Genomic DNA, 19548 nt, shown 5'->3' with positions numbered 1-19548 from the left:
TCTAATTTTCTGGATGTGGGGATTGGCCAGCTTCTATGGTTCTAAAGATAAGTTCGTTTTTTTTTTATAGCTGGAGTGAAGTTTAGTAAAATGTTTTGGACTGAATAATAAATTTCATGACAGTACACATAAGTCTTAAGGAACAGATGACAGTTCATAATTCTGTCTGTATGAATAGGGATTTGCATTATACAGTGTCATACAAAAGATTACCAGAATTTTAGATGCTGTGCCTACAATGAGAATCGAGCTCTCCAACATTATTCTAGTATTAGCAACACAAAAGCAGAACGGCTGCTGTCACTAACTTCAGGTATGATATAAGAGGAAAGTCTTAAATTTTAACTGACTTTGTAAAGCTATCCCTGTAATAGGCCATGGAGGTCCATACGGTTTTAAGAGGCTGAGGGTCCCACATTATCTAAGACAATTGGCTCACAGATGGCAGTATGGTTGTCAGCCTTACACCCCACAAAGATTCCTGGTACTCATTTCTGTTAGAGGGTGAGCCAACCCCAGGGCCATATAGCAGCTGGAAGGATTAGGTCAACTGAAAAAAAATCTACCTCATCGGGACTCAAACCTGCAACCTTCCAGCTTGTGGCATTGTGCCCCCTAACCGACTTGGACAATTTTATTTTAAGTACTATACAAAATCAACAATGTACTGAAGCTTTTGCACCTCTTGAACAGAAAGTCTAGAACACAGTAGATTAAAATACCTGCTCAGGCCACGCCACAGCTAAAGTGGTTAGTTGCTGGCTTCCCACCGTGGGAGCCCAGGTTCGATCCTGGTCTGGTTAAGTGGGATTTGTGCTGAACAAAGTGGTGCTGGGGCAGGTTTTCTCCAAGTACTTCAGTTTCCCCTGCCAATCTTCATTCTACCAATTGCTCCACAATCACCCTCACCTATCATCTGGGGCTGGTACAATAGGCCAGAAGTGGCTGCAGTACAAGGGACTGCTCAAACACTAATAATGAAATTAAATTCCTGACCAACCACTTACGATTGTAGGGTGGATCTTGCAACACAATAAAAACATTAACAAGGGGCAAAGGAAATTCTTGACATTCTGGGAACTGACATACAAACAGGTCAAATTCTTGAAACTTAATGACAAAAATGAGTAACATTTCCATAAAACTGGAGGAGACATTAAATTACAAATCAAATTAATGATGACTGCTTTACATAACCTGTATGCTACTATAGGACGAGCAATAATTTGTTGGTAACTGCTGTCAAAACAACATGAAAGTTTTAGGCCTATAATCTTTATTCTACAACTAAAGATAAGCTTCTTGTATCATGTCCATGTGTCAAATCCCCTGATGACTTTTGAACAAACTTGCAGATGTAAGAGCAGACTGCTGCAAGAATGCCATGGAAGGTAAACTTCAGAAAACAAGTTCCTGAAAAGTCATGAATTGCTCTATATTTTGTGAATGCATTATTCAATTGCCTTTTCATATCAGCTCACATACTCCAGACATATCTAATTATGATCCAACATCATTCTATCTTCATCATTGCTTCATTTGTTTCTTCCTAAATTCTGATAAAGACATCCATTTCATCATGGTCAATCACAGGATCTTGGTCCATGTATCATTTTCCTCTTTCAGGATCCTGAGAATCATACTTCTGCATGTGGGTCACTTAGCCAATTTTCAACCAATGTTTTCAAAAAGGGCATACTCAAATCGACATTCCTTACAGCCACAACATATTTCTGAAGTCCATCAGCCTGCTCGGTTCAAATTCCAGATAACAGGATCAAAATCTGTCCCATGTGGTGTAACAATTTATCAGTAAAAATCCTTTTGATAGCATTCTTCACACATGGCCACTGAACAGCACCTTACAGAGGAAGTCACAGTACAGTGCAATAATCTCAGAGCTCAGGCAAATTGTTGAGGTACTCATGTGGAGGAGTCTGGCACTACTCCTACCTAGTCAAGCATGGAGCCTGGCTGCTACCACATTCAACAATCATTCAGTCCAAAAAATATAAATAAAACATAGCAATATTGCAGCAGATGCTGGATATGTTCCCTGTTATTAAGCACACTTTCCTGGCATCTATGTAAAACATTTACATTCAGGCACAAGCAGTCGGTCACCGGCTTCTCATCGCAGCGGCCCAGGTTCAATCCCAGGTCAGGTTAAGGGAGGGTCTGTGGTGGACAAAATGGCACTGGGCCAGATTTTCTCCAAGGCCTTTGGTTTCTCCTACTGATTCTCATGCCACAAAGTGCTCCATACTGATATATCATCTGAGGCTGGTACAATAGGTCAATTACTAACTAACATACTAAGTGGACTAAGTCTCACCCCACCCCAAGGAAATAAATTAATACTTTCAGACACTAAAGTGTTTTCTTTGAAAATTAAGTAAACCTGAAGCTTTAAAACTGCAACTCCAAGTCTCTTGGTGAAAGTCCCTCAGGTATTTCTGAGGTGAATCTTCAAGCGCGGTCTCTTCAGTAAGCACTTGGTGTTTTGATTCAATTTTTGTGTCTAGTAATGATAAAATTGGTGCTAGGTTTGAATATTCTCCTCCTAGCATCAGAGAACATTCCTGGCATCTGCTGTAATCTGGGTGTTGTTACACTACAGGCTCAATCTTGGCAGCCAGATGATGGGATGGGAGAAAAACCAGACTCTTCCACTCCAGCGGCTCAACAATCAGCGGGAAGCTCTAACATGGTCATACAATATCGTAACTGCACTGAAACTGGACTTGACACAGAAATTAACAATGCATTTAAATCAGTAAAGAATATTACTCAGGCATTTATGTCTCCAGGCTCTGAAAAGGAACCCAAGTATGAAAAAAAACAGGCAAACCAAAAATTTATGCAATCAAAACTGCAATAAAATTATGTAATACTGGACAGTTTATCAGATTCGCAGGAATATCAAGTTGTGCAGTAAATGCTTTTCAGCACCCATTTCCAGAAATAAAGCACTGTTTTGCCTTGTGTGTATTCAGTTTTAATTTTCAAAACAACAGCTGTAAAACACCACAAATAACAGATCTGTATTCCAACCTCTATTTATGAATCAGAACATCTTCCATGTTCCAAATTTGGAAATGGAAACAATACTACACATTACATCACATCCTGACAAACAGAACAAATCAGAGTTAATAAACACAAATATGAAAATAAAATACTGAAATCTAAAACAATTTAAAAATTACAATTCACTTATTTGAAGAAAACAGCACTACAGACTCTGTATTCCTGATGTACAGTAACAAGTTATGCACCAAAATAAGTCTGAAATACTTTCAGTATGTGGAAATGTCAATAACTGCTTTAGTCTTTACTGGGAGTCATATTAAACCATTAACAGAAGGCAATATTTCAAGGCAGTGAAAATGCAAGTGCCTTTTGGATGCTATGCATTCTCAGAAAGCTTCACACATTCCCTCCCAACAGGTGAAGCTGAATGGTCAGTTTTATAGCCACAATGCTGTACCTTTCGGATATGCAAATGGATAAATCCCACAGCTCAGATAGGCAGAACAAGCTGAAACCCTGCTAGCAATTATCAAGAAGACAGAGACAAGGTGACAGTAATAACAATTCTCCTACAGGAATTTAAGTACACTTTATTCATTATAAAAGAAAGAAAAAACGATAATTATGACAAGAATTCATAAATATTGTGGCATATTTGCTCTATGCAGGGACTGTTGAGCCACAGAGGCCTTGGGGCATGCGCGCAACGTGAAAGTTGCGGATTGTATCAGCGCGTTGCTAGGCAACAGCTCTGTGAACGTTTGGATAGTGCAACAGGAAGTGCAAGTGATGTCACATATCCCCACTCAGCTCGTCACTACGCAACGCTCGGTAAACAACCCACTCCGCTAGGGTGTGATGTCACGCAACAGTAATAACTATCATGTAACAGGTTTCTATGGAGTCCGTTGCTGGGTAATAGGCTGTTTTCTATGTGGTCAGTGTGGAAGCTGCATAACAAGAGTATTCGTCAGTGCTGAGTCAGTATTAAGTATGAGTACTGAGCATGAGTTACGAGCAGTATAAACATGACTTGAAGGGAAGTCTCAAATCTGAGACAGTAAAATATGGTCGTGAGTCCCAAGGGACTTGGACCTGAGAAAAACTGCGCTGGCAAGGGTCAGCAGCATGCACAGAAGACAGACCCATCCTCTCGTCAGAGGGCACCACATAAGAACAAGACTGTAACTATCAAACAGTAATAAATATCTGGTCATGAGCCCCAGGAGAGTGCTCAACACTAAGACTTACTGACTGACTGACTGGCCGTCAGTCGCAATTTGACTTTGAATTTGACTCTGTTGAGCCACTATTAAGTATGAATATTGAGTATGAGTTACGAGCAGTATAAGTATGAGTTGCTGACTTGTACTGAGTGAATGGAATCAAGAAAGTTGAAGCCTGGAAGTGACTGCAGCAGGAGAGGTAATTGGGATACTGAAGTTGTGTGATATGTAAGTGTGGATAAAATTGTGCAATAAATTCGCTAGATCCAAGACCGGTGTGAAGTTATTTGTCATGACACATATACCAACACGTGACAACTGGTGTCAAGTGAGATAAAACTTAAAAAACACGAAGGCAACGCACAAAAATATGAAGCCTCAACAAATAATGGAACTCCTGCAGGCCATGCGAGAAGATAGAAAAGCTGACCAGGCAGAGGCCAACACCAGACACGAGGAAATGAAAGCCAAACAGGCAAAAACAGATGCCGGCCAAGTACAACTGCAAGAGGAAATTAGAGCCAAAATGAAAAATGCCATTGAGGAAAAAGTGAATGCCGCAATGCAATGGCAAGAAAAGACAGACACCAGCCACAAGGAGACAGTGGCTAAAATCAAACTGGAAAGAGACATGAAGATGACGGTCTGCTGAGAAACGACGGAGGCACGTCTCGAAAAAGAGCCAACCTCACTGGACAGGAAACCTGAGGTGATAAAGCATCAAGAAGTCCCTAAGGAAGATGCCGTAGTGAAACTGGTCAGAGGACGGAAGAAGCAGCATAAAGGCAAGAAGCAAGCTGCAGGGAGACGTGGAGAGCCAAAGAAACTGACCTGAGGAGATTGTGGATCTCAGAGGATATTGGTTGCCACCTGCAGGAAGGTGTCCCATCGCACAACAGTGGCATGACATAGGAGAGATGCCTTCAAGAAAGAACAGACCCAAAATCAGGATGGGTGCCAGAAGAAATGTCGCCACCCAAGGAAAGATGACCCGCCGTGCAGGTGTGGCATGGCGCAAGGGACACATCATCGGGAAGAACCAGACTAGGAGGAACATTGCAAGAGGAGCCCTCACAGGGTTGACATTCGGAAAAAGACTTCAGGTGGATCTGGAGGTCAGCACTGGAGTGAAGGATCAACACACAAGATGGCAGCTGCAGCTTGAGAATGAGAGAACAGCCAGCCAAACCCTCAGCAAGAACCTAAGGCTGGATATCACGAAACGAGCAGTAGAGATTTCCAACAGACTATAGAAAATCAAGGACTGAACACTGTGGAGGGGTCGACCCCCTCCAAAACGAAAGAGAAGCAGAGTATAGAGGGGGAGCCGATAACATAGAAGCACCGGCCTCTCCAGCAAGGCCGAATAAATGAGAGAGAGAAAACGTTGGATGACTGTGATACAACTGGACCTCCCGGCACATTAACAGGAAACTGCTCGAGACGAGCTGGTCTTTACAAGGGAGCAGATGTAGCGGTTCAAAAAAGGACAAATGGAAGGAAAGAAATCCAAGCCATAGAAAAAGAAGACATTGCAAGCAAATCCCTTGGAAGAAAAGGAACAGGGATACACCGTTAGGCTATTTGGGATGAACAGCCTTAAGGTGGGAGCAGAATGTGGCGTATTTGCTCTATGCAGGGACTGTGGAGCCACAGAGGCCTAGGGGCATGCATGCAACATCAGTACTGCGGATTGTATTGGTATGTTGCTGGGCGACAACTCTATGAACGTTTGGATAGCACAACAGGAAGTGAGAGTGACATCACATATCCCCACTCAGCTCATTGCTACGTGACGCTTGGTATACACCCACCCCGCTAGGCTGTGATGTCACAAAACAGTGACAACTATCACATAACTGCTTTCTATGGAGTCCATTGCTGGGCAATAGGCTGTTGTCTGTGTGGTTAGTGCAGAAGCTACATAATGAGAGTATTCGTCAATGCTGAGCCAGTATTGAGTATGAGTTATGAGCAGTATGAGTAAGAGTTGTTGACTTGTATCAAGTGACTGAAATCAAGACAGTTGAAGCCTGGAAGTGACTACAGAAGGAGAAGTAATTGGGATACTGAACTTGTGAGTTATGTAAGTGCGGATAAAAGTGTGCAATAAATTGGCTAGATCCAAGAGCAGCGTGAAGTTATTTGTCGCATCACAGAGCAACATGTGACAATATATTAGGAAAGACAATAACAGTTTATGACAAATTTGTTTGAGACTATTTCCAGAAATTCTTTGGCCAAAAGGTTTGTTAGTAATGTATGAGCAACATTACTGTCATGGGTAATAAACCACATGAAGAATATATGGCTTTCACATCTATACTAATGTATCTTCCCTCAGGAATTCACACTAACAAAAGCTGACATATTATAGTGTTAGAGGCAATGACCATTACAGTCACAGAATGAATACAACACTGGACTCGATGTTACAAATGTATGGAATATATAAAGAATTATAATAATAAAAGCTGGTTTTGCTTATACAATGCTTTGCTTTCCATGAAGTATCTTAAGCCATATGTGATACCACCACCCTACTGGGACAAGACCTGAGACGACTTATCCTCTGGCAAGATCTGATCATGATCATTTGGTATTCCATAGGTATAGTTCACAATCCCAGAATCATGATTCCTTTCTTCTTCAACCTGCCGGTAGTAACTGTACAGGACAATCCAGAAGAATGCCACTAGTACTGAAACATATGTGAATCAGTTGGATGTGAAACTTAGCGATTCCAATACGATTACAGGTGGTAAAGAAATTATATGCCCTCATTGCCTGAGGCACATTTACATCATTACACAATTCTGTGAGATAATACAGCAAAACTCTACTACGAGGGGCGTTCAAGTTCTAAGGTCTCTGATTGTTTTCTCAGGACTGGGAGCAGATAGACACATGCGGTTTAGTTTAAAATACGTGTGCACTCTTTGTGAATGCGTGACAGAGATGGCAGCACTGTACGGCACACAGAACTCTAGTGGTGGCGGCAAGGGTGACGAGTGTTTTTGATACCTAAAATGGCGACGTTTTCTTTACAAGAACAGATAGTAATCATTCGATTTCTCCACTTGCGTGGTGCGACACCCACTGAAATTCATCGCCAGTTGACTGAGACATGTGGTGATGGTGTCATGAATGTGAAAAATGTGCGTTCATGGGTGTAACAGTTCAAAGAAGGCCGAATGTCGTGTGACAACACACCAAAACAATCTCGGCCTCGCACCAGCCGGTCTGACAACATGGTCGAGCGAGTTGAGAAAGTTGTTTTGGAGGATCGCTGATTGAGTGTGGAAAACATTGCCTCCAAAGTTTGCATTTCTGTGGGATCTGTGCATACAATCCTGCATGAAGACCTGCGAATGCGGAAAGTGTCCTCCAGGTGGGTACCACGAATGCTGGCGGACGACCATGAGGCTGCGCACATGGCAATTTGCCAGGCAATGTTGACACGTGATGAAGGCATGAATGGGACTTTCCTTTCATCAACTGTGACAATGGATGAGACACGGATGTCGTTTTTCAATCCTGAAACGAAGCGCCAGTCAGCTCAATGGAAGTGCACAGACTCACCACCACCCAAAAAATTTCGGTTAAGCGCCAGTGCTGAAAAAATGATGGTGCCCATGTTTTGGGACAGTGATGGCGTAATCCTTACTCACTGCGTTCCAAAGGGCACTAGGGTGACAGGTGCATACTACCAAGATGTTTTGAAGAACAAGCTCCTTCCAGCACTGCGAGAAAAATGGCCAGAAAAGGCTGCACGTGCTCTTTCACCAGGACAATGCACCAGCGCATCGGGTGTACACGACGCAGCAGTTTCTTCGTGAAAACAACCTTGAAATGGTTTCTCATGCTCCCTACTCACCTGATCTGGCTCCTAGCGATTTTTGGCTTTACCCAATGATGAAAGACGCTCTCTGTGGTCGCACATTCACCAGTCGTGCCACTATTGCATTAGTGATTTTCCAGTGGTCAAAACAGACTCCTACAGAAGCGTTTGCAGCGGCCATGGAATCATGGCGTCGACATTGTGAAAAATGTGTACAGCTGCAGGAAGATTACAATGAAAAGTGACAGAAGTTTCAAATTTTTTGCATGATTATTGTGTGAGAAAAAAAAATCGGAGACCTTAGAACTTGAACTCACTACGTATAGCACGCCTAATTATACTGTGGATTCTGATATAGCACAGGTCTAGTCATGTCTCCCAAAATGACTCCACTTATTTTCTTTGTAAACAACTCTGTTTAAAATTTTACGGTAATTTTCTCTTCTTCATAAACAACTTTGTTCAAATAACTGCATCTAGCTGGGTAACTCTGAGTGGGTAATATGACCTTGCACATGATCATTAATTTGCTAAGGAGACATTGATGCTTCTCTACATGAACCATGGAAAACCCCTCCAGTGCAGGAATCAATGTGGCACATTGGATATAACATGCCCAGGCTATGTTAATGAAATATACATTTCTACAAGTTTTTGAGGAACATGTTATTGCAACTCCTCCTCTCGCTTCTTTCACACAGTTGTATTATTTTCTTCAATTTTAGGTGGTTGTGCCACAAGAAAATATCTAACTACAGAATGTCTGGATGAAAGGTATCCAAAATAAAAAATTTATATCTCAGAAAATATTTGTCACACACATATCCAGTTTATGTTATCAGAAAGGAAAACTCTCAAAGTTTCTTTTTCATGCCTGGCTTATATGCATGTGCCAGCTGGTGACCTCCAGGGAGCTCAGTAATGTTGTTGACACCATAGGAACAGGTTTAATGCATGTTGTGGCTAGCAGAGTTGCAATCTCTTATGGCTGTCCATATCTATCTTCCAACAAGATAGGGCACCGCCACGTTTCTGCCACCATGCTAGGAATCACCTGGACAGAGATGGCTGGGAGATGGATCAGCAGAGGTTGACCAAATGCTTGGCCTTCTAGGTCACCAGATTTAACCACACTGGATTTTTTTCTTCTGAGATTATGTGCAGAACACTGTCTATCAGGTTAAGATCAATGACCTTCAGCACCTGAAAGCCCAAATAAGGGATACTATGGCTGTGGTAACACCAAACAAGCTTCAAGCAACATGGAATGAGGTCGAATATCATGTTGAATTCTGTATTTCAGCATCCTGTTGCAATTGTTCATATTAGCGTCCATTTGTCTATAATCCGTCTAAATTGCAACACTTTTCATTTTTCACTTCAATACACTCTCTAACATTACATGTTTCGGCCTCAAACGGCCATCTTCAGGTGTTTTTCTACAGATATTCAATTAAGACTGTGTCAAAACTGCTACACTGTTTCACTGTTCCAATTCATTTTAAAAAACTACATGCTCTAGTCTTCTTTTTAATTAAAATGAGATAAAATTCTTTTATAATTTCTTACTTATTGTTTTGCTTCACTCAGGGTGTCGTCATTTCCATAAAATATAAGATGTTTTCCTTGGCAGCTTGTTCTTCACGTCAGTTATAAGTAACAAATTATAAAAGAACTTTATCTTATTTTAATTAAAAAATAGACTAGAGCGTGTAGTTTTTTAAAATGAATCGGAACAGTGAAACAGTGTAGCAGTTTCGACACAATTTTGACACAATCTTAATTGAATATCTGTAGAAAAACACCTGAAGATCGCCGTTTGAGGCCGAAACATGTAGTGTTAAGAGAGTGTATTGAAGTGAAAAATAGAAAGTGTTGCAATTTAGACGGATTATAGACAAATGGATGCTAATCATGTTGAATATTTGTCATGGAACCATGGGAGCCAACATTGAAATTTATTGTGTAACCGATCACTTACCTACCAACCCGATTCACGTATGATATTTGTTACTTAGTACCAATTTTATACTAAATGTAACTTATGCCCAATCTTGTGTTAACCATTCTAAGAAATCGCAATGAGCAATATGCAGATAAGAGGCTACTAGAAGGTTCTTTAATAGTCGGTGGGGTATGTTGATGATTACTCATCCCACTGCCAGCCTAATTAAAGGATGCTTCCAGAATGCTCTCGACCAGAAAAACAATTAAAAGCAGCTTCAAGAAGGATCTGGAAGTTTTCAGAGCAATACGTCATGCATCAACAGAGTTCGGGAATATTCTCGAAGGGGAAGATTCCAGAACACTGCATCATCCTTTAGTATTTAAAGGGATGTCAAGACAAGTAGACAACAAGTAGAGGAACACAAGCGGATATAGGCACACACAAGTAATGGAGAATTAACTCATCAATTAGGTTGGAAGACTGTCCATTGTTGCCTAGTGCTGTGGTCATCCAAGTTTGTGTATTTGTGTTAAAAGTATAGTAGTGGATGTAGAACTGCTGTTGTAATGAAAAGTGTAGTGTTCAATAAATCAAGTACATCAACTACTGTGCTTTGTGGTGGTCTGAAGACTTCTTCACTGTGTGTGATCCCCCCTCATCGAGCAAGGCCTGTTAAGCCCCAAGACGGACTCTCAAGGCTCAAACCTAGGACATCGTCCTTTCCATATTACTAATACTCCGACGTTGTTCTCAGGCCACGTAACAGCGCCCCACTTCATAATCAACAAAACTGACAAGATCACAAGTGATGCTCAACGTGAGGCATCGCCAAGGCTACGACAAAAATTCTCTCACAATTGAAAAGTTATATACTCAGAAAAAAAATACTTTGGTAGTCTCCCTGTGTAATGGTGTAACCCATAAATGTATATAACAAATGCTTTCTGAGATATAATTATTTTATTTTGGACACCTTTCATCTGGACACCCTGTATTTCAAAAACACCTATTAAATAAGGAATGCATTTAGACCTAAATGCTATAATAATTTTACTGTAATCTGATATTAAACTTGCTATAAACAAAAATGTTCATGTTAAAAAAAATTATTTCCTGCAAAATTTCCCAAAATGCTGAGGGTTGCTGATAACATGGGTCTTCATTCTGTCTCCTGACACACATGTAATAACACAGTTTTACTGCACTTCATTCTCTGTCAACACAGTACTATTTACATCAGACGAGGGTGCTGTCTGAGATGATATTTCAGCACATGGGTTACTATCTTCAGGTCCTGTTTACTGTTATAGTTAACATATCATACATTGAGTGATTTTTTTATTTTATTTATACTAAATGTATATGTTGGCTGCGCCATAGCTCAAGTGGTTAGTTGCTGTCTTCTCACTGCAGCGGCTCAGGTTCAATCCTGGGTCTGGTCAAGTGGGATTTGTGGTGGACAAAGTGGCGCTGGGGCAGGTTTTCTCCAAGTACTTTGGTCTCCCCTGCCAAGCTTCATTCCACCAATCACCCTCGCCTATCATTTTGGGCTGGTACAACAGGCCACAAGTGGCCGCAGTACAAGGGACTTAGTCCCATACCACTAGCAATAAAAAAAATGTACGTGTTAAATGTAATTATAAACAGGACCCCAAGTTGGCACAGAAGTGGTGAAACATGTCACCTTAGAAAACAACCCTTATCTGCTGGAAATAGTGTTGTACTGACAAAGAATACAACAGACATTATCTATGCAATATTACACATAAGGATGTAACAAAATACAAAAAAAATTCAGTGATGTGTTCTTGGAAACTGCAGAGATAAATTTCTCTAATGGCAGATATATATAAACACTAGCAATACACACACAGACATGAATGCCTACACCATGACAAGCTGTCAAATGACACCTCCATTGGTGTTCCTGCAAATCCACTGCAACTGACATAGTGATGACATTACATTATTCTCCCTATGCATATAGGTATGGTATCCCTGTGATTAATTATTTAAACACCACAACATGAAGACATGTGGGGAAATGGTAGTATAGCTCTACATATTCCTAACCTTGGCACCAGATGGAAATAAGTAGTTAACTACACATCCCAGCCGGTAAACCTCTTTTCTTAACATGATCTGCCATTTCAACGGCAAGGGCACTTAGATTAAAGAAGTAAAGAAACTTACGACAACTCTTCATTGGAAATTACTGCTTTTAGTTTGTAGCTTCAGCGGTACTTGGGGCACTCATGTCAGCTTATGGATCCTGACCTTGAGCTATGTTTCTACTATTATCATGCCACAATATGGCACAAATAATAACATACAAGTATAATACATCTTGAAAAATGAATCAACCCATAAAAGGCTTAAAATGTATGAAATGTATAAAAACGCTGATAAACATTTCAAAATTAAGATTTAAGATTACGTTTAGTTTTGTAACTCTTAAAAGAGAAGGAAAAAACTTTTACTTTTGTTGCTGAAGTAAGAGAACCAGTAGCTTCAGCTACAGAAAGTGAAATGTAACCTCAATATTGAAGATGTGTCCCTAGGACAGACCAGAAATTTGGAATGCAGTTCAGTATAGTAGCTGGTAACCACTCATTATACAAGGTGGCTGGACTGTACAACCACCAACCACAACTGAATAATGTGCAAATTTAATCTTCTGACCAGATATAATTGGGAGGAATGGAATAAATGAGGAACACAACAAAGTAACCAGAGAGAGAAGAAAAAACAGAAAGATGGTCCCAAAAAAGAGGGCAAGAGAGGGAGGAAGAAAGGAAAAATAATTTCATGTTGAAAGACACGTGTTTCATATACTTGATTTTTATATATGGGTATCAGAATTTAAATTCACTGCACTGACTTCTGTCCACCCTCACTCCCTGATGACAGCAGGAATAATAATACTCACCCACAAATGCAAAACCAATGACCAAAGCAATCAGTCCTAATTCCAAGCTGTTCACAGCAGCCATGATTCCAGCAATAAATACGATTGGCGTAACAACCACAAGACCAATCAGTTGCAGAACCAGGAATGGCAACATATAAACTGGTTTCTTCTGTAAATAGGCAATATCAACATATAGTAAAACTTCCTGCTGGAAGCTAAAGTAGTCCACTGCTCTTGAAATGGTTCCATGTGAAAGAACAAACAAATGACACATAAAAATTGAGTAACTTACAGACCCCACTTTTTACATGCATCTCTGCTAATACAGGTTGTCGAACATAACTCTCAAGGGTTGCATCACTTACAGTTAACACACAAACATTCTCATACAAAATGTGCACAAATAATCACACCTATTAGGATAACAAATTCCATATGCTTAATTTATCCTAATTGATCAATTAACATCTATTACACCTAGAAATATTTCAAGCAGACACTGCGTTGTTTCCTTTCAGTCTCTTTTAAATAACACAAAAAGTGTATACCTTTTAAAAGAACCCAACGATGTAATTTGTTGATCATATACCATGCATGTTCAATGTACTGTCCATAGATGATTTGATGTCCCCTTAAAAACAGGTCTGTCTATGCCAAAGTCATGGGCAAAGCCAGATGATATGCATTTGGGCCGAACAGAGTAGAATGCAGAGTGTAACACTTAACAATATTTACCTCTTCCAATATTAATATTGGGTGATACACAGCACTATGGCCAAAGTTTAGGAGGCTGCTGTGGAGGAAATTTGGAGCACAAAACTAAAAACAAAAAAAGCTGTCAGATTTGCCACCACTTCGGAGTTACAACACTCCAAACTTGTGAGTGTATATACTGGTTACAGTTATGTGGTGCAGGTGGGCCGTGCCACAGCTCAAGCAGTTAGTCACTGGCTTTCCACTGCGGTGGCCCGTGTTCGATCCCGGGTCTGGTCAAGTGGGATTTGTGGTGGACAAAGTGGCGCTGGGGCAGGTTTTCTCTGAGTACTTCGGTTTCCCCTGCCAATCTTCATTCCACTAATTGCTCCACAATCACCCTCACCTATCATCTGGGGCTGGTACAATAGGCCAGAAGTGGCTGCAGTACAAGGGACTTAGTCCCACCCCACTAGCAATAAAGAAATGTAGTGCAGCCTTTATGTCACAAGACAGAGCTCATACTGTAACTCCATGGCCTGTAGTCTGCAAGCGAACTATATCGACCGAGTGACCATCGCTTGTCGGCGAAAGCAGTGCCAACTTTAGCAGATAGAGAGTATCATGTGGTCAGCACAACAGATTCCCACAGCTGTTAATCTCTGTTTTCTAGATTGGAGCCACTATTTCCTTGAAATAGCTCCTCAATTATCCTCACAATGCTGAGTGGACCAAGTTCCAGACCCACTACTCCTCAGAAAATCCAGTAGCGCCAGGAATCGAATCCAGGACCTCTGGATCTGTAGCCAGGAACTGTGACCACTAGACCACAGTGGCAGCCTGCTGCATTTGCTCATGGCTCACATTACTTCTGACAGCAAAATAGGGATAACAGGAAATCAAACTTATCACAGTTTACTAATGCACAGTACACTAATCTGCATTTTGTGTATGACTTCTGTGATGGAAATGCTAGGTGTGTATCAGAGCAATAGCAGCATGTATATCCAGACTGGAGGCATCCCAACAGATGTGTTTTGCAATGATGCAGATTTAATCCACTCGCCACAGCCAATTTACAGTTTTGAGAAATACCAATATTTTGCCCCTTTCTCTACATCTATCCTTCAACTTAACCTAAAATACTGTACTGCATGCATGTAATTTCGCAGTACTTTTCCCCAGTGGTGTGTGTGTCAGCAAACACGATGAATTTCTTTGTAATATGTGGAAATCAATCCTTTTGTACAATACAGTTTGACCATAAAATACAGTAACACTGCAGAACTATAAAATGGTCAAACAAGTGTCTCACTTCAGAAAAGGCTGGCTCAAAGCTATGAGTCTAAAAGAAAACTTGTGTGTTTAATTTCTTCGGGTACAAGTTCCTTGTATAAAGTATTAACTTAGAGATGTTTAAAAAAACATCAACACAATAAAATGCATAACTGTAAGAGAATCATGTTGACGAAACAACAATTATATTTATTTCTAACCGATCTTCACTAATTTGTAATCCAGCCACAACCTAATATAGCGTACACCTATCACTACACAACAAAAGTGACTACCCACATTGTGGATACCATACAGAAGCAGCACATTAAGGATTGTTGCTCCAGTTGTAGTGCCCAGCATGACAATTAAGAACTCCTTGGTTTCTGAAACCACAGAAAGACTCTGTCAACATTCAGCAACAAATATAAGAATGCAAACAAAAAGCTGTTGCTAGGACTCATGGCACGCACTTCTCTTTACATGCTTTAATATAAACAAACAGTGTATGCATATGTTTTAAATTAATAATTACAGAACTACAAGATCTGATTTTGTGCATAATTTACAGGGAGGTCAGCAGGTATACTAAACAAAGAAAACAATCTGTTAACAAGCGACAAAGATGAATAGATTTTAAAGGGTTCTGACAATGGTGGATGACACACAGAATTACTGGGTTTGTGGACTTTTTCCATCGTCCAGAATTCTAGGTAATAGAGGACACAACATTTTGGAAACTGGATCTGCTTCCATGTTCAGGTGAGACAGGAAGACACCTACTCAGTTAGGCCCTTTAGAAAGAGCTAATCTCAATTACTGGTCACCTGAAGACAGAAACAGATCTGGTTTCCAAAATGTCATGTCCTCTATTACCTAGAATTCGGGGCGAAAGGAAAAAGTCCAAAAACCCAGTAATTCTGTGTGACAAAGATGAATGTTGCAACACTTAACATTGTTTCTGCAACTTTTTTAAAACAAAAGTTCTGAACCACATGCAGAGCAATGCTAGTAAGCATACAAATATACAATAGTAAATACATACCACAAAGAATTTTATTTGCGTTATGGAACTGTCTTACCATATGTAGCATGAGGTTGAATGGCAGGATGACTCAAGTAGGTGATGCATGTCACAATCTTAGAGACTGAAGCAAGCTGTCAGGGCAATGAAAGAAAAACAAAGACTATATAAATTTGTGACCTTCAGATAAACATACATGTATGTATGCAACACAACAACAATATTAGCTAAGAATGTGAGACATAAGACAGAGGTCATCCATTTGGACCAACAGACACCTTCATTCTACAGTCTGAAACTGAAGCCAACAGGGAAAAATAATTTTATAAATTCACATATAATCACATCATCCTTACCAAATTAAATCCTGTTCAAATTCTTAAAATTCATATGTTTAACATGTAACCTATTTCAGTATATAATGATTCATCTCAAGTCGACCAGCAATCTTCAACACAATCATATAAAACAAATACTGATTCACTTTATTTATGATTAAACAGTAACATGAATTATGTTATGCCACTGATATTCATACAGGGATACCGAACATCAGCCAAGTGAGTGGTACTTGTACTTCATATCTAGGGCATCTTGACTTTAATTCTCAGACCAAAAACTGATTACCTGACACAGGTTTTCGTGGTTCTCCTCAGTCCCTCCAGAACAGTACCTTTAATTTGGACATGCCTGATTTCTTTCACATCCTTCCCAATCCAGTATTCACTATCATCACAATAATAATAATAATAATAATAATAATCATCATCATCATCATCATCCACAAATGTTGTATTTTAGCATCCTATTGCACTGATTTTCATCCATGATATGTATACATTGGCAGTCTTGTGTGTGCAAATTTATTATAGTTGACGAATACACACTTTTTAAATCATTTTATAAAGACATATAATGGCAAGCAATGCAATAGATTAGCATAATTAGGGCACCTGATGATGGCACTATGTTGCCGAAACATGTCGTGAAGTAACAGGTTAAAACTGAGTGCACTACAAGATGGCCACTGTATACATATCATGGATGATCATCCACAAAGTCTGGGCTTTTCACCTGGATTAGACAAATTGATCCTGCCATCCTTTTGGTGGCCCACCTTTACTTACTTCACTTACTGTACTTTATTTATTGCATTCTGTCAATCCATATAAGGTCAAACCAACCTATTGTATATAGAATCTGTCATGTTTAAACATAAAATAATAAAATACACATACATATCCATGTTTGAACATAAGATAATAAAATATACATTCCTAACCCATACAAGAGCAAATAAAAACACTAAGAACCACTATAAATTAGTGCAGTCCTATATCTCTCTCCCTTCTTCCTTTAGAATGATGGTCAAACAGCTCCCAAAGAATTCAATTAGCTGGAATGGATGGACAAGCATTTAACAATTGGCAACAGTATTACAAGACCTTCTATAAGTCCTGAACAAGCATTCAAAGTTAGTGATGCTCACTGTTCATGGTGATTACTGTATCCTATTTATTTAAAAGGTGAAAGACACCTTAGCAGTGATTAAGGTCTGAAAGAAAAAATATTTAAGACTTCATATGATAGACAAGTTTCTTGCAGATTACACAACTCACATTAGCAGTACAGCAATTCCAATTCCCTCCAACATACCAACTTCATTTAGGGCTTCAACTGAAGTGACTGCCCTGAATGATTATATATATAGAGCTACTGGTACTTCTTGTATTTAAAACTGAAAGATTCTTCATTTAGTAATTTATCCTCTGATGACTCCAAATTTCTGTTGATACACACTTCCCTTTCGCTTATAATATTTCAGTATGAAAAGACTTACTATGCCAAACCATGCCAGAACAATTGCTGCTGACCTCAGACTGCAGGAACAGCAGCATAAACGCCATTCCTTCAACACTGGTATATATTTCACTACGAATGTCATGCTGCCTGTAATGAAACAAAAAAAAAACACATATTTGAACAAATTTAGTGACAAGACATGGGGCCTGGATTGTTAATTCAACTCCTCAGCTTCCATGTTCCACAGACTGTCTTCAATGGCTGGCAGCTGCCTCACAACTATCACAAGTCAAAAGTCAAGTCAAAGTCACACTGTGATTTGACGGTCAGTTGGCTAGTCAGTCTTGGTGTCAAGTCCAATCTGGGGCCCAAGACCTGATTTTTGTTATCGTCAGACGATTGCAGTTTTGTCAATGAGGGACCTGCTCTCTGACGAGAAGACAGGCCTGTCATCTGTTGCAGCCACAGTCAGCAGTACATGATATACGTTTTTCGTCTTTGCGTAATGTCCATTAAAGTTGGCCGATTTAAAATAAAAATTCACCGACAAACTTTTGCAAAACTTAGTTACGAAATTCCATTTCATAAGTGATTCTGGAGTTATTACATCGGGGTAGGCAAACATGCCGAAGCCGAAAGTTCACATATTTGCAACTTTTAACTGCGAACTTGCCGAAAAGAAACCCCGTTTCTGAGCCACAATAGGTTTCATACAGTAAAAATGTATCTAAAACGTAAAATATACATATTCCACTCACGCAGAAAACTATATTGGTTCTACTATTTTATAAGTACAAACTTTGCTACTTCGTCGTCCACCACCTTCTTGCACAGTCATCACATGGCCCAAAATAACTTCCATCCATACTAAATTGCGTCATCGCATAAGAGAGGAAGACTTGTGTTACGATTTTAAACGGCATGAACCGCTTCAAGAATGAACTACTTCGGCGAATTATACACCATATTAAACACCAATATAACCGGCTCTTACACGCTCGGTAATATCATATCACCTTTAATAACAACTTAAGACTACCATATACATACCTCACCAACCTAAACAGCTTCTAATCCGTTCTATTCAGTTCTATTCTAAATTTACGCCGTAACAACTCACGAACCTACAGAGCTCCAGAGCGCTCCAGAGCCCTCCCTAGCTACCAAGCGCTCCCAAGTGTTCGTTCCAGAGGTTCCAGAGTCTTCGTTTTGTTTGCTCAATTACACAAGGTTGTTGAGTTTTCAAATTTCTTTGCACTGCTGCGATGACATAAAGCGAACCGAGGAGAACGTACACACATCATTCGGATTAGTTAGCAATAGATGTCGCCTAGTGTCCCACTCGTTGGTCTCACCACCTTATCGTGGGGAGGGGGTTTGAGCGGTTTGAGTATGCCAAGGATCCTGAGAGCTATACCAACAGCAGCGTAGCTACTGGCTGGGACCGCTGGGACACCCTTGCTGGACAGGTCAAAGGGTAGGCATCAGACGAAGAGAGACACCAAAAACCAAAAACTGATGCCGGAAGCAGTGTCATCAGCAGCGACTTGAAGCACAGAGCAAATGATACTCGAGATAGTTCAAGTTCGTATAGCAACAGGCGTGACCAGAGTGGTTTGAACGGCTGTTGTACTGCGATGTGGAAAGCAAATGGAAAAACTACCACATTATCACTTTTCCTGGATAGTCTCTTTCCAAAAACAGAAGATCGCATTAAGTGGAGGAACTGTTTTGGAAGAGACTGTGGACCTGTCGTCTGACAGATTACAGATGAATGAATGATGAATGTCGCTT

The 19548-nt window shown here is 40.1% G+C and overlaps 1 protein-coding gene across 3 annotated transcripts; it reads right to left on the bottom strand.

Annotated features, from left to right (window-relative positions):
* Positions 1–4551: 4551 nt before the first annotated feature.
* Positions 4552–19047, bottom strand: LOC111861983. 3 transcript variants are annotated; one of them, XM_023846991.2, is made up of 6 exons: positions 18805–19047; positions 17792–17901; positions 16010–16085; positions 15228–15313; positions 12978–13128; positions 4552–6960 (listed from the first exon to the last, which is right to left on the bottom strand). In XM_023846991.2, the coding sequence occupies exons 2-6, from the start codon at positions 17894–17896 to the stop codon at positions 6800–6802; spliced, it is 579 nt and encodes a 192-aa protein (XP_023702759.1). In that variant the 5' UTR covers positions 17897–17901; positions 18805–19047; the 3' UTR covers positions 4552–6799. The 3 variants fall into 3 exon arrangements, with proteins under 3 accessions (XP_023702759.1, XP_023702761.1, XP_023702760.1); XM_023846993.2 differs by lacking the exon at positions 18805–19047 and adding an exon at positions 18554–18631; XM_023846992.2 differs by lacking the exon at positions 18805–19047 and adding an exon at positions 18513–18615.
* Between the last annotated feature and the right edge of the window lie 501 nt (positions 19048–19548).

The sequence above is a fragment of the Cryptotermes secundus genome, unplaced genomic scaffold (assembly GCF_002891405.2).
Source record: "Cryptotermes secundus unplaced genomic scaffold, Csec_1.0 scaffold181, whole genome shotgun sequence".
In the NCBI taxonomy this organism is placed as follows: Eukaryota; Metazoa; Arthropoda; class Insecta; order Blattodea; family Kalotermitidae; genus Cryptotermes; species Cryptotermes secundus.
The sequence above is the reverse complement of the archived record's forward strand: the minus strand, read 5'-3'. Positions and strand labels throughout refer to the sequence as shown.

Coding starts and splice junctions, on each gene's coding strand:
- LOC111861983 (XM_023846991.2), bottom strand. CDS start 17,896: ATGACATTCGTAGTGAAATATATACCAGTGTTGAAGGAATGGCGTTTA. Junction 16,086..17,791: donor TTCTGGCATGGTTTGGCATA/GTAAGTCTTTTC, acceptor TTGCCCTGACAG/CTTGCTTCAGTCTCTAAGAT. Junction 6,961..12,977: donor CATTGGTTTTGCATTTGTGG/GTGAGTATTATT, acceptor CATATGTTTCAG/TACTAGTGGCATTCTTCTGG.